This window comes from Haemaphysalis longicornis, unplaced genomic scaffold (genome assembly GCF_048455015.1).
Source record: "Haemaphysalis longicornis isolate Haplotype H1 unplaced genomic scaffold, Haemaphysalis longicornis Haplotype H1 scaffold_10, whole genome shotgun sequence".
NCBI lineage: Eukaryota > Metazoa > Arthropoda > Arachnida > Ixodida > Ixodidae > Haemaphysalis > Haemaphysalis longicornis.
Window position 1 is genome coordinate 12,041,427 of NW_027526204.1, and position 15,806 is coordinate 12,057,232.

Consider the following 15,806-nt stretch of genomic DNA (forward strand, 5'->3'; position numbering starts at 1 on the left):
TACAGCTATCCACACGGATTCAGAAACACGCCTCAGATTTCACCCATTGCAGCATCTTCCTAGTCCACAAGTCTTTAAACCATCTACAATAAAGTAAGACACAGCCTACACATCGACCAAGCATCTCCGGCACATTTTTAGTCCTTTCTGCTACAATCCCCTAGCCTTGCTTAAAATCATAAATGCAACAAAACCTGTCGTTGCAACGTTGACCACTCAACCAGGGGCGTGTACTTTACCTTGCTTAGGAAGCAGTCTGCTTAACGATCATGGCTATTTTGAGGTAAAATGGCAAGGGATGCCTGTGAACAACCTGCAGTCTAATAAACAGATAGATTGAAAGGAAAACTCGTGGGCACAAATTCAAAATAGCGCAAAATAAATAATTAATGGCACAAGCCCCCCCCTGTGGCGGGTAACCTGCGAGCCCTTTTTATTCGTAAACAAAATTATCCAGTGCACAGGTACTCCAGTGGAGAGATAATGCGACTGCAAGATAAGTGGCTGTACTGAAATTACCACAGGGTTTACAGCATAAACACAGTGGAACCTCGTTACAACGAACACTGATATAGCGAATTATCAGTTTTGGCAAACTAAATACAAACCTTGGTTGGACACGCTTCATTTCAGTAACACTTAATCTCGTTATAACGAAGCCGAAACCGTGACAGCCATGTGATAAATCGGCTGCAACGAATATTTGGTTTGCGACGAAAAACCCGCCCAATGAAGAACTCATCCCCCTTTGAATAAATAAAAACCCAGGTCTGTTTTGTTAAACTGGCTTTGTTCTGTTGCAATTTCACGGTCTCATTTCCCGGCCAGTTTGAAATGCCACAAGGAGGCAGGCAAGGATTACCCTGTATATAGTGATGGTGGGTTTGAAGCCTAGATTAACGCGTTCTGGTATCTAGGATTCCTGCGCGAGCCAGATTGTCAATTGGTTAGAGCCGATTTTTATCTCTACTGTTACAACGAATATGGGATATAATGAGCTAATTTACCACCCTTTAAACCACTTCATTATAACAAGGTTCAACTGTACAGCCAATGGCGTTTTTACTATGTACCAAGCTGAAACCACCCATGCGAAGGAGTATACAAAGAGATCATTCACAACTGGCTCGACCTGTCAAGGCTGGCCTGGCAGCTGCTGTCGTCAACAGCTGCACAAGATACGCGGGCAGTGGGACTCATCAGGGGACCTTAAAAGGGCGGAGATTTTATCACCTGAAAACCTGTAGTTTCCACTGTGCCTGTATGAAGATGGGAGCGTGAGGAGTAGAAAGGGGGCCGTTCATGCTAGACGCCACCAATAGACACCCGCACGACTGGCTGTTTGCACTCCTTTCGCGTAACCTTGCACAAAACCTTGCACCATCTCTGGTTCCCCACACCCATGGTCGAACTATCTCAACTCGACTTTCAAAACGTCTCGTGCAACGCCTGCGCATGAACACACATCCCGCTCCGCAATGCGGAGTCACTGAAACCGTACACAATGCCAGGAGGGTTAAGGCACAATTCTGGGGCACCAACACTCGCGGGCCTTAATAATAATGTAAGCGTGCACAAACCGCGCCTCGAAGGAGGGGAGTTAAGAGGGGAGGCATGTGAACAAACGCGTTTTGACAAACGTCACTCATGATGTACTGGTGTGGCTTACGGTACACTCGGGATCGCGAAACCTTGTCTGTTGGGCCTAGAGCCAGATGCTGGCTGCCACGTCACCCGTTTACAACAACTCTGACTGCCTAGTCAGGTACGAGAAAGCTGCGATGGGACCGGGATGAACCAAAAACCTACCTTGCATTTACAATCAACTCGGGGAAAGAGCTTCAGGCATTCGGTAGGGAATGCAAAAAGCTCTCCCCAGTGGCCACTATTTTTCATTCGCTCCCAATGATACCATGGGCATACCAGCAACTCTTGAACCACTGCCATCACAACTGACGACAGCACCAATAGTGACAGAGATTTAAATCCTAGTGTAAACGTGTCGACACAACCCCAGCCCCTCAGAAGGGAAACCATGGAGACAAACTACAACCTGATTCAATTTGTAAAAACCAGCCTTCTGCAAATCACTGAGCTCTATTGCAGACAGGAAAAATGGTTCTTTAGCCCAAAAAGAAAAACGCACGAAATAATGAAAAACTTCGAAATTTTGCACCACACGGCATCACCAGTGACACAATAGAGGCCAGCACAAGAAACAGTTATCCAAGCGTTAAGCGTTCAAGTGCTACAATCAAATGAACTAGAAGCCCCATTGCAATTAAACTGCCCCGGCACGTTTCTTGGCAGTGGCTTTGGTCGGTGACCACCAATCTCACAAACAAAGCTTTCTGAAGTCATAGAGACCTCGTAATAAAGTGGCTCTGCTTAATCTGTTTTCTTCAACAGCCAGATTGGTTGATTAAAGCTTTGATAAAATTTGTTTCCCTGTTACCTCAAAAAACATTCTTTATAAAATACACCAAACTTAAATTATGTCTCATGGCCTCTTTAAAGAGTTCGCTTTCCTGTTGGTTTGCACAACACGTATAAAACTCTGCCTGGACCACAATCTAGGCTTAAAGGGGCACTGACACAAAAATTTTGCATCTAGTTTTTTTTGTTGCGATAAGTAGCTAGTGACCTACTTATAACCTGTAGAAACCTCATTTGCTTCAGCGTGCGACGGTTGTTTAATTAGAGGCATTTTCAATGCGGCCAGTCGCAGTTTCGGTTTCAGCGAGTGCCGCGAAACGATGGATTTTGTGGATTTTGTGTGAACAAAGCTGACCACGTGACCGTCGGAGGGATATCACAGTTACAGAGCAGAGCCGCCGTAGCACTGTCGAATCCGCATCGACGGCAGTTTCTGCGAATGCCCCCCCGTACTGATCTCGTGAGGCGCCTAATTAAAAAGCGACCGTGGATGTGACGCAGGCGCTGCGAGTGGAAATGCTACCGCGGCTAATGCGCGACGCTCGAGACGGTGGGTGGCAAGACGCGCGCTGGGAGCAGCCGGCCGGTCTGCCTACAGGTCCGCCTACAGATGTGTTCGGCTTAGCACTGCGGCGGATATTCGAGTGCCGCTCTCGTAAGCGGTGCAGATGACAATTTTTAATGCAACCCGCCATGGCATCATTAACTCCTTTCTCATGTCAGCCACCATGGTCGGGACTTGGGGACAATTTCGTGCAGCGGTAACAAGCTATCACTCGAGCTATATACCTGCGCCGGCGTGGGCCACTTCGCGGCCGTGGCCGCCGCCTGCACAGCGACCGTGCGGCTTGCTCAGTGGGCTTTTCGTGCCTCCGGCGCGTTTCCGCATCCAATCGTAATAAACAGTAATAGAAACAGAGTGCCTGGAATCGCTGTAGAACTTTGGTCGCGGCCAGCTGCCCGATGAGCTGACGAAATCACGGCGCCTCCGCCGCCAACGATCGGGTCGTTCGTTCTCGAGAGCAGAAGCTCCGCCCTCCGGCCCTCCGATTGGAGCGGCGAGCCGGCAGTGCGGAACCGGCAAACACAAACTCGTGACGTGTTTGGATGTTGTTTATTTACACTTGCGCGTGGTCCTCTGCTGGCCGCTCGGTTGCGTTTCGCATACTTCAAAATTGATTTTAAATATGTTCTAGGCTGTATTCACCGCTGATATTTTGCAGATGATGTATATGTGTTCCCACCAATCTATCTCCGAAGTTATCTCGCCTTCAAAATTTTGTGTCAGTGCCCCTTTAAGGTACAACAAGCATATGGCGCTGCTGTTCAGGGGAGCACGCAGCAGCAAGCCTCGCAAACAAGCCAAGAAATGAAAGACCTGAAACTGACGTCATAGCAGGATTGCATCCTGCTGTGTCAAAAAAGAGACACCAAGATCTATGTGAATGAAGCCACACTACATGTGGCGCTTACAAGTAGCCGTGGCAGTAGAAAAACACGTAGAAGTACCTGTACAGACACACTTATGCAGTGCCACTTCACGATGCAGAGACCACCAATGTTGGTGGACACGCACAATCAGCTATGAATGAAGCAGACACAACCCAAACGAAATGCAACCACCGGACAATCGGCGATAATGTGCTGCCGAGCCTGGCGAAATGAAACAGACATACCTTGGTTTCCCCCATCCAACTGATTCCCCCTTTTCAAAAATCAAACTTTGGGGTTTTAATGTATTCAAGCTAGCCAGGGCTATGACACGCGCCACAGCGGAGGGCTTTGGATTAGTTTTGACCACCTGGGGATCTTTAACGTGCGCCGAAATCTTGACATGGGGCGTACTCTTCCCGCCCTTATCTGAAAAGCAGTTGCCACAACCAAGAATCAAACCCGTGCCTTAGGCTCAGCAGCCACTGAGCGGGTTGCATCAGGCATCGCAGCACGATATTCCCGAACCTCGCACACACCCAAGAAACCCACACAGAAACACGTACAGTTGAAAAGCACGGTTCGAGGCGCAGGACCACCCATTAAGTATGTTCACAACAGATGACTTGCATCTTTATTTGATCTCAAATCCTCCTGCAAAAGGTTCTTGTTCATTTGTGACAACGCCAATTACTGCTTCCACGTTACTCCTTTTGTCCACCTTAATAAGCAAAGTTCCTGTGGGCTTCCATGTGTGTTACACAATGCTTTCTGGTATACAGTCGAACACGGATATATCGAACACGGGTATATCGAATTATTGTCTATATCGAACTCATGAATTATCCCCTTGAAAAGTCTGTGTAAAAGTATAGGAATTCGTACGTTTATATCGAACGGTATTTTTCCCGACATTGGGTATATCGAACACCGCACGAGCTGGAAGGTGCTCTTCGGCGGTCGCTGCACCCCCGATTTCCGCGGTCGCTTAGTGCCTTCGCCGAAACCCAACAGGGACAGAAGCCGGGGCGTCGGAGCGTCACGCTTGCCTTCTCATGGATAACTACTCGGCCAACTAAACCACCTGCGAGCTTGACAACATCGAGCTCAAGTTTCTGCCTCCGAACACAACAGCCAGGCTGCAGCCGCTCGAGCTTCGTTCAAGGTTGGGCACAGGAGGCGACTCCTCGATAGGCTTTTGATGAACCTCCGCGTGGGCACCGAGCTTAAAGTTGACCAGCTGGGGGCCATTCACATGAAGACGGGTGCCTGGAACAGCGTAAAGCAGAGCGTGGCCAACTGCTTCCGGAAGGCAGGATTCGTGACGGCCTAACATTCGCTTGCGAAGACGGCGACGACGACGAATAGGGCATGGTCGACACGTTTCGCGAGCTGTCGTCCCTTTTCCCGGCTGCTGTTCCAGCTGGACTGTCTGCCGGCGACTTCGTGAACGCTGACAGCAATGTTTAGGCTGTTGCGAACGTCGGTGACGAGGATATCGTAGCTGCGGTTGCAGGAACCCAGGCTGATAGCTCGAGTGGCGAAGATCGTCCGGACAATAATGCGGCTACATGATCGTACTCCGCCGGTGAACTGGCGGCTGAGTTGCGGCGACATGGGAGGAACTGGGCTGTCGCACCTGGATAGTCTCGAGAAGATGGAGACCAGCGTCTTTAATTCCATGTACAGGACGAAGAAGCAGGCCAAGATCAGCGATTTTTTTTTCACGTAAATAAAGCATCCTGTTGCGTCGTTAGTGCAGAAGTAGTTGTCGTTCTTGAATGCGCCGATCGGTAAGTGGTCGTCCGCCCCAGGTGAGCTCTCAGAGCCCATATTTTTTATATCGAATTTTTCATATATCGAACTATTTCGCGATCCCTTTGGAGTTCGATATATCCGTGTTCGACTGTATTTTTCTTTTCTCGCGGTGCACAGAAAAAGCGACAGCTGCTTTTGTACAATTGCACGAACAAAAGTGCAGCAAACAAACTTCCAGGCTCAATCACAAAAACCCTGCCTGCTGTGGCTGTCAAGAGGCCCTTCAGTGGTGGTGGTGGTGGTGGCTGTGTAATGCGGCCAATTCGTGTCCCTCGACAAAGGAGACCGAGAGATCAGGTATCGTCGTCGTCATCATCATCAGGGCTCTCCGCTCTCTTCCCCGCAGCTGGTGTAAGGCTATGGTCGGGCAGGAAGCCATGCCTGAGTGAGAAGAGAAAGCCCCCAGTGAGTCCAGAGAGGCAGCTAGTAGTATTCACCATCATCATCATCATCATCCTATTGTATGCCCAGTGCACGACAAAAGCTTCTTTGCCACCGAATTTCCCAATCTCATCCCTCCATTGAGTTGTCTGCCCTTGCCTAGTTGTGGAGCCATCTCTTGTGGTAGCCACTTTGTTTCTCTGGCAGTCTACCAGCTGTCAGTTACCTCCACTACATGTTTAGCCCAACCACACTTCTTTGTCTTGCTTTAAACTAGAAGTCGTCCACTCAAGGTTGCCAGCTCCGGACGTCTAAAACAGACAGCTTGGCAATGCAGCAGGTTCGATTTCTGGAAGGTCAAAACGAACCAAAATAAGCTTATAGTAAGCCTCCCACCTTTTCGAAATCCGCAAATTCCAATTTAACAAGGCGCAATCTAATTAGCAATGTTACGTGCAATGGTAACATTGCTGTTAGAAACACGAAAAAGGCCGTCAATATCTAATTCTGCCACGCTCACCCTTTGTCAACCATGCCACCGTAGCAGAAATAGAAGCAGGACTCAAGATGGCTGTTGGCAGCACTACTGTCTACTTAAAAGGACACTGAAGTGAGTTTCTTAAGCTTCTGTTTTTGCTTGCACTGCGTAGACTGGCTCAAATAAACAAAATTTTCATCCTTTATCCAGTTGATAAGGCGATAGTTATTTTATAAAGCCCGAAAGAAGGAAAACTACCATGCGCGGTCTGCGGCGGCAGCACCAACTAACAGCAGTGACATAAATACAAGGTGACTGGACGATATCCAAGGTTAGAATTCAAACCAGTTTCGGTTTTGTTCTGTGAAACAACATGCTTGGCATCCGGTGTTATCGTTGGCTGCGCATTCCCGATATCTCAGCAATCGGCATGTTGCGCTTTTGCAATGTTGCCAGCTGTAAAATGCATCGGATAAGCCTGGCAGCATGGCTTGGAATCGTAACAATCTCTAGTTGAGACGCTCAAATGCGATGCACTTTGCCCCACCTTTGAAGCTCGCCTGGCTCTTGCCTGTATCATTAAAAGCGTGTTCACTCCAGGCCACAGGTCGGCTGATTTGGGACTGTGCCCGCAAACAGTCGGTGCTTATGGCAACACACACCACGGCAACGAGAACTTGCCAGCGTGAACTCGCCAGCGCGTCAGTGTCAATCTGCATGCATTCTGCAAACTCACTCATGGGGCAATGAATGTTACAGCGAAAAAATGGGGAACAATGGTGAAATGTCCACAAATATCTCATTTCTAGCGACTGTATTCCTTAGGTGGAAAAGCGTTCACAGATGTATGGTCGCATTGGTGGCCACTGTGCTAGTTCACCCAGCACAAAAAGTGCTTCCCGCACCTTGGTTTTACGCTGTACGATAAACGTTTCGGTTGATTTCAATTCTTTAGTTTCTATATTAACTTCACTGACTCTTCTCCCGCCTTCAATTGGCCTTAGATGCTCCTACTATCGTACCTGTTGCATGTTCGCTTCTGTGGAGCGACTTGGACTTGTACCTTGATACAGTGTACAAACTAACAAACTAAAGGCACATTCTTTGAGGCACAAACGTGTCGTGACTTACGAAACGTCGTAGGAAATCGGCAAGGTGAATGCAGAGAGGAGGACAGCGCTTTCGAATTCATTTTTCTACTGAATAAAGTCGCGTAAACACAGAAAGAGTGGTCGAAACAGGGCCTCAAGACTAGAATTTGGCTAGTATTCCTGCAATGTTTACAAATCACTTCAGTGTCCCTTTAACTTGGGGTATGGGTGACTATTCAAGTTTTGGATTTGAGCTGAATACTAATTTCACAAATAACTCGATTTGAAACACGCAAGCTTGCACTCCTAACATTTTAATTTACGAATAGTTCGAAACAATGCTTTTTTGAAGTCCTCCTGGAGGCCTGCAGGCTGCATGTGATAGATTTGAGGGGAAAACAGAGTGAAAACGAAGTGGAACTAACGTCTTTCTGAAAACTACGTTTACAACCTTTTTGCTTCCTCCCACCAAGAGGTTGCACATGCCATATTTGACGAAATTCTCTTTACGTCAGCAAACAACTGCCTGCAAAGAAATGCGCTGCATATATACGGCAGAACAAAAGCAGGTAGGCACTTGGCAAGTACCGTATTTACCCGATTCTAACGCGCCCCCGATTCTAACGCGCACCCGATTTTCCTGGCAAAAAAACCGGAAAAACTTGCACCTCCGATTGTAACGCGCATGGGACTTTGTGACCCAGACAAACGAATGCGAGAGAAACGGGCAATTTATTTCTCGAAGTAATCTCCCTCATCTCACTCCTCGTCGCTCTCCGCTGACCACAAAATCTTGTCCTCGGTGCCGTCAAGTGCGTTCGCGATGCCACACTTCTGAACGAACGTTCAACCATGGTCGATGGGATTGTGGCCCACGCCTCGCACGCCCATCCCGCGAGCTTCTCCAGAGGTGCACGCTTCAGCCGACCGCTCGTTTTGAATGCGTGGGAGCCGCTGCTTCCATTGCTGTTATCAAGCGCGCAAGTGAAACGATTTGACGATTTGTGTGAACGCTGATAAAAAAGCCTAGGCACTTAGGCTTCCTGCGTTAAAGTGCCTAGAATATATATTCTAGGCACTATACCTGCGTCCGAAAAATCGTTGCTAAAAGCTTTGGCGCCATCTTGAGATGGCGATGGGTGGGCCGAAATTTCGGCAGTTTCGGTTTCTATCCGATTCTAACGCGCATGCGATTTTTCGGCCTATTTTTCCGGAAAAAAGGTGGGCGTTAGAATCGGGTAAATACGGTACTACATCTGCACGGCAAAGCTCCCACTTACTCCTGCTTCAGCAGAGAAATGGGGGCCTGTAATCCTCATATCCTTTCACGGCCTCTGATTGACACCCCCCCACCACACATCCACATTTTTAAGACTACAGTTGCCCTCCTGTTTCCCGCAAAGCTATACGTGGTATTCATTGAAAAGTTTAGCCGTCACTTTCTTCGTTTGGCAACACTGAAATGGCCACGGACATGGCCGAAGCACCACGGACATGGCGCCGCTTGTGCCACTGCGCCCGCACGCCGAAGAAAAATATAACACCGGCGTGCGCCATCTGCTCCGTTTCAACCCGATTCTCAATGGTGGTGTCAACAGAGTCGTTATTAATCGCACTCACATTGGAGTTGAGGCATTACTTTGCATTCGGCGGGCTAGAGCTTGGAATGTCCAACCCATTTCATGCGCTTAGCACAGACAAGTACCGCCATCCCGCGGAGCCTGACGTAACCAGTGGCGGCGCACTCACATGGTTGCCTGCATGCGTGCCTCGGCTATATAAGATGGTGATATTTCTGTTCACTCGCTTGGCTGCTTTCCTCTGCCGTGTGCTGGCGTAGACCAGCCACCTACTGGTACTGCCACGCGTGCTACCGAACCCCTTGTGCTATGGAACACCTCGGAAAAAACACGAGGTCGAGGAGCTGTGACAGACACTGACACCAGCTTTTTTGCTCAAAGGGCCATTTAATGCTTTCGCATTAAAAATGCATGCAAAAGTCACCCCTGAATTCGTATACAGGTGATTGGCAGAACATAGATTTGAGTCTCGCAACCATGAGAGCACCGGCATCCCCACCCCCTTTGCTATCACCATCACCCACAGCTGCCTGACAAAGCTTTCTTCTACAAGCCAAGTTGCATTGTTCCTTTACATTATGTTTTAATTCATTTCTGCCAATTCATTTTTTTTGCTTTCTGCCTCGCACTGTGTTAACACTCCAGCATAAGTCCTGCAACTTGGTGACAGTTCACTCCTTTGTTCATGCTGCAGGCGATAAGAGTCCTCCAAACGAGCGAAGGGTAATACAGTGGAATCTCGATGATACGATGCTGGGTGATACGAATTTCGGGATGACACGAATTTCTGATATGTACCGGCTAAATTGTATTGTTTGCAATGGGAAAGACTCAGCCCATGCCCGCAAACAGGCGACGATGCTACATAAGCTAGAGCTGCCACTCCTTGTAACTGCAGGCTCATGTTTTGTAACAGCTTCTGGACGCTTGTAGTATCAACAACATAATCCCACCTTAGTGACATACTGTTTCTCTGACCAAACTGCGGACCCTTACACGCCAACATTTAAGAACTGGTACTAGGTCAAAGCACTCCGACGCACTGTAGCAGCATTGTAACCATGAGCAAACTATCCACATATTTAAACAGAGAAGGATAACAGTGTGAAAAAATACAGGCAGTGGAAAAATGGGCAATACAAGAAAAGCTCTCCAGGCTCTTTTTCTTTTTTCATGCAGTAACTAAGCTAAACCCATCTTTTTGCATCAAGCTTTTGCTTGTTACAGATACCTCAAAATTGCATCGGAAGCAGCAACGATGAAAGCACATAATCAAGCAAGCACACCACATTTTACGCATAGCAAATGAAACAATCGCAAGTAAACCATGCCGGACCAATTTCACAGGCCAGAGGCTTGGACTGGCTCTTCTGTAAAAAAATACTGCAGTTTGCAGGACGGGATGGGCCGTGCACTCACTCGACCAAGAAAGACTCGACGTCCACGGCAAAGAAGTCGTCCCCAAACTCGTCCGTCAGCCGGACGAAGTTGCCGATGAGGCTGCCGTTCTTGTAGACCAGCAGCGCCGGCACTCCCTTGCGCTCCTGCATCACAAAGGGGGGGAAATGTAAAAATTGAAGCAGTTCCAAGGAACACGAAAGCTGTCAGGTGCATCACAGTGATTCCCTAGAAGGGCTGTGGTGCCCTCTCTGGACTAGTTTTCAGTACCAGACAGGCATTGATACCGAAAGTAGTCAAGAGAAGATGCTGCATCCCCCGAAAACGCCTATGAAGAGACACTTGACTGAGTTTTTATTAATTTGGGGTAATAAATGTGTTCATTCATGATGTTTTCCTTATTTTATGTTACTGTGTACTTATTTTCGGCCTAGCAGCGGCAGCCTCCAAGGCAACGGCACAGTGCAAAGATGCCCCCCAACACTTTGCACACGAGTATCGTGTGCCTGTGTGGTGCAATGAGATTGACATCGGCTTCGTAACGCGAAGGTCTTAGGTTCGATCCTGACGAGGGGAGGCGGCGATCTTTTTGAATCCTCTGTTTGGGTGCATGACACATTACGAGTTACAAGGGTGGCTGGATACCGCGATCCTGAATGATCTATGACAATGAGCCAGGCCCCTAAAGTGCTCTGCCCTTAAAACACTGTCATGCGATGGAACTCAGCACAACTCACCCTCACTCGAGTTGTGGGTACAGAGGCCGCGTAATGGTGAGAGGGGCTACAACTACAAGAGGCTATTAGGCAGGCAGCAAACAAGAGCAGCTCAGAACTTTAAGAAGGTTTAGTTTCTGTTTAATCATCACCACTTCCGCTATCGCGATCTGAATCGACTTGCTGCAAAATCCCAAGAGACGCCCCACCCTGAACAGACCATCCAATCTGGCTATTGTTCCTCAATGTTTCCACTGTTTCTTCCCATCATGCCACCTAACCAACTCGCCCACCTTTCCCTGTTACGTGGCATGACGGCCGTTCTTTTCATGCGAAGCATTCTTCATGAGTTTGCCACACCTCTGTTGTTCACCACACTTTCATCAGGGTGGCCACATATCCCCACACGGCACCAGACAGCCGCTTTGAGAAGCATTTTGCTAATGACCCTCCTATAACTCGAGGGGTAAACTCTGGTCCTCTTTAGACATCGACCCAATTCATGATTTGTAGTGTCATCCTAGTACCAACACAAGAAAGCTCTGCGTAACAATGCACTTAACGGGGCCATGAAGATAAAACACCAGTTTGGTTCATTAGAAAGACAACTTCGTCCCGACAACAGTGCTACCAATTTTGTCGCAAACTTCAAACAAACAATTGAGATATTAAAGAAAACAGGTGGCCACTTTCTGGCAACTTCTCTACAATGTCACAGGATCCAGTTTGCGCGATTGGTGGCCGCCGAGTTAAGCCACTGCCAATGCACATGACTGGGCGATTGTATAGTGGGGCTGCCAATTCCAGTTGATTAGGTCACTCGAATGCTATAACGAGCAATTACTGCGATTAAGACACTAATAACCATGTTTCCAGCTTTTCCTGCAGTTGCGTTGTTGCTCCTGCCCATATTACGTCAACGTGGTGCAACATTTCAAAGTTTTTCAATAATACTACCGTGTTTTCAGTTAAAAACACCTCTCGCGAGTGGAATAGAGCTGAGTCAGGTGCTGAAGCCTACTTTTTTAAAAAACAACACAGTTGTGTTTTGCCTGCACGGCCACTTTAAACCTGAAAAGTTCGCAGGATTAGATTGATATACTATTTCAATCTGGTGCACAGACAATGCGAAAAGCTTGCTGCTTTAAGTAACGAGAGACCGCAGGACATTTCCACCGCGTAGGTTTAATAAGAAAGGAACAGCAGAAAAGCTAGATGATGATGGCTGCGCGCTCCACGAGGCAAGGCTGCGCGCTCCACGAGGCAAGGCTTCTTCTTCCTCACTTCTATTGTGCCTTGCACGGGAGATTTGCTGATGTTCTTCAGCAGGTTCCCGCCCGCCGGAAATGGCTCATTGACGCCCTCATTTGAAGCAGTTTTCAAGCGGATATATATGTTTCGTTGACCTTCGTAGCAACTCCTTGCCGCTTGTCGGCAGAAGACATGATCTTATTCTCCCATCGCTTCCGGTATATGTCCGCTCTATCCGGCACATCCTCCACAATGATCTGGGGCCTTTGTCTTTGATGAGTACGACGTCGCCGTCCGATAACTGTTGGCTGCTTGCAGCTCTGGCTAGTACCGTTGATCCAAGCTCCTTTAAGTATCCATCGTGCCATCTCGCCCACCACTCTTTCGTGGTGCGACAACGGCACCTCCATGCGTCTTCAATGTCGCGGCTCTGTTGCTTGTCCGGGGAGTCATGAAGCTGCAGCTTGCCGCCAATTATTTCCGCTGGTGATACCGGGCTCGCCGTATACGTATGTCAGTGAACGATTGTTTAGAGCTCGTTCCACCTCTGTTACCACAGTCCGTAGCTCCCCAAGAGATGCGATTCTCTTGGCGATTACCTTGTGTATGGATGTTTGCATGCTCCGTATGAGACGCTCATAGAAACCGCCCCACCAAGGTGCACAATCCGCAACGGCCTTCCACTTGATCTTGTGCATACTGCTGTAACTGGCCACTGGATTATTCATTAATGCTTCTAGCGATCTGTTGATCTCCCTTTCGGCCCGTTTGAAGGTCTTGGCATTGTCGGAGTATACGACCTCTGGGAGTCCTCTTCGAGCTACAAATCACCGAAATGCTTGTAGGAAACTGTTTATGGTCATATCATCTGTCAATTCCAAGTGAACTCCTCTCGTCACTGCACAGGTGAAAATAAGGACATATTGTTGTACTTGATGGCCTTTGTACGTTGCGTACAGTTTTCCAGTGAAGTCTACTGCAATAACTTGGAATGGCTTCGCTTCGTTTACCCGACCCGCTGGCAGTGGAGGTACTGGCTGTTCTACGTGTCTTGTGTTGTGCCTTTTGCATGTTATGCATTTGCTAATGATCTGCTCCACAGCTTGCTGTCCTTATGTGACCCAGAACTTGGTACGAAGTCTTGTGAGAGTTTCCTGAACATTACCGTGCAGCCCCAAGTGACGAACCTGCCAGATTAGAAGCTCGTGCATCCTCTGGGATTTTTTAAAGCGCTGCACTGCAGCCGCCCTTTGTGTTGCACGATGTCGGCGCCATCCAGGTACACTTCCTTTGCACGCAGCTGAAAACCTCCGTTCTGACTGCTGCCTATGTTGATTAGGAAAGGCTTAAAACACTTCTGAGTTTCCTTAATCCAGTACTCCTCGGCCTTTGTTATTTCCTCTGCTGTTAGTGCACCTTTTATACGTCTCCTTTTCGTATTTTCGATGAAACGAAACATCCAGGCTGTCACACGTAGCAGCTTGAGCCATATCTTTCAATGCTGAGTACTGATGGTGTTGACTGCTCCGCGGAAAGTTTGTTGCACTGTACCGTTTCTCGCTCGTTCTCAGTGTTGATGTTCACATTGTCTTCGGTGTTCAGACACTGTTCTTCGGATTTTATGAAGCTCGGACCGTGCCACCACGGTTTTGACTATTAGAGACTGTGCTGATTCCGCGTGTGAGCATGTCTGCGGAGTTTTCTTCCCCGTGGACAAACCCGCAACTGTGTTGGCTTGTTCTTTCGCGCATCTTTTCATTCCTGTTTAACGTCCTTGTCAGCTGGATGAGTCGTTTCATTGCAGTGTCCTTGTTGGTTTGCATGTCGATGTTTTCTTTCCACGGCAAGTTCACTTTACAGCGCCCATCTTCTTTTAACACTTGCTCTGTGAATTTTTTTGCAACCATGCCACCTTTGTCCATCTGGCTAGTCCTTGATTCGATTCCGATGGCTTCTAGGCTCCAAAATCTTTCCAGTTCCGTCTTCAACTCCGCGTTAGTTGCCTCAACCTCGAGTACCATCACCGCCTGTGTCTCTTTCAGTCTGATCCTACCGTCGCTAACTGGTCCATGCACTATCCAGCCAATTGTGGTCTCGGCTGCGACTAGTCAGTTCTCGATGTGTCGTATTTGTCCCGTGACGAACTCCCAGTAGTGATCTGACCCGTTGAGAAGTCCGGTTGTCCCAACGCCCGTAGTTTTAAACTCGTCGTCTGCCAATTTTAGCCTGAGTTCCCACATCTTGCCTCTGATATTTCCGTCGGGTGCTGAGAGATGGCTGTGTGAGATGCTCTCTACTTTAAGGGCTTCGACAGCTATAACTGACTCCTTTTCTCGACTTTTTACGATCACCTTCACGACGTCCATGCATTGAAATTTTTCGTTCCCTCCAAAGGATCCAATTCTTAGCTTTTCTTGCCTTAGAGTTTTTGCTCCGATCTTTCCCGCCAGAGATGTTGTAATGAAGGTTCTTTGACTACCACTATCAAGCAGTACTCGACAGATGTCTTCTGATGTTTCTCCTTGTACCCATGCTATGGCTGTCGGCAGCAACACGCAGTTTCTAGTCGGGTTCCTCACTGATTGCATCAGGGACGTTGCTGTTTGCTGTACTGTGGTGGATTCCTGTCTCTTTTTGTCTTGCATATTGATGTTGCATGGCGGCCTTTGCATCTCTTGCAAAACACACTTGCTTTGCAAATCCCCGCCGTAAGATTCGGCCGATTACATCTGAAGCATGACCTGTTCTCGGTTAGCAGCTTCTTTTTGTCTTCCATAGGTATGCTTCGCGTGCAGTCTTCAGTCAGGTCGTTAGTCTGCTTGCAGAACAAGCAGGCCTTGTGTGCAGAGCTGTATAAACTATCGGTCGTGCTGTACGGTTTTTTGTTCTCCTCTTTAGGTGCCGTACCTGCTGTCTCCTGCTCCCGCTGAGCTTCCTCGCATAAGCACACCTGTTGCCGTAGAAATTCTATCATTCGTTGCAGCGCGTCGGCACTTTTCTTTCCCACTGGTGACGTCGTTTCTTCGCTGTTAGCCGTCGATCTGTTTTCAGGTGCCTCCTTTGTCGTGAACTGAATCAGTAGCTTCAGTCCTGGCATCAACATTGGAGCGTAGCACTCTGTGTTCACTCCGAGAGCACGTAGTGCCCGTGTGTGTATCTGCACCCTTTGGAAAAGCTTCCGCAGGGCTTCCGTGCGATACACTGACGTTACCTTGTCGAATCGTAA

At 48.3% G+C, this 15,806-nt stretch overlaps 1 protein-coding gene across 1 annotated transcript in view; it reads right to left on the minus strand.

Moving 5' to 3' along the window:
• Positions 1–648: 648 nt before the first annotated feature.
• The window catches only part of LOC144158191 (phosducin-like protein), a 55,146-nt gene continuing 39,988 nt past the window's right edge, over positions 649–15,806 (minus strand). Inside the window, exons 6-7 of the mRNA XM_077688883.1 lie at positions 10,635–10,759; positions 649–6,066 (exon numbers count right to left, since the gene is read on the minus strand). Of these exons, the coding sequence (XP_077545009.1) occupies positions 5,979–6,066; positions 10,635–10,759 (213 nt within the window). The 3' untranslated portion in view covers positions 649–5,978. The remainder of the gene's footprint in view (positions 6,067–10,634; positions 10,760–15,806) is intronic.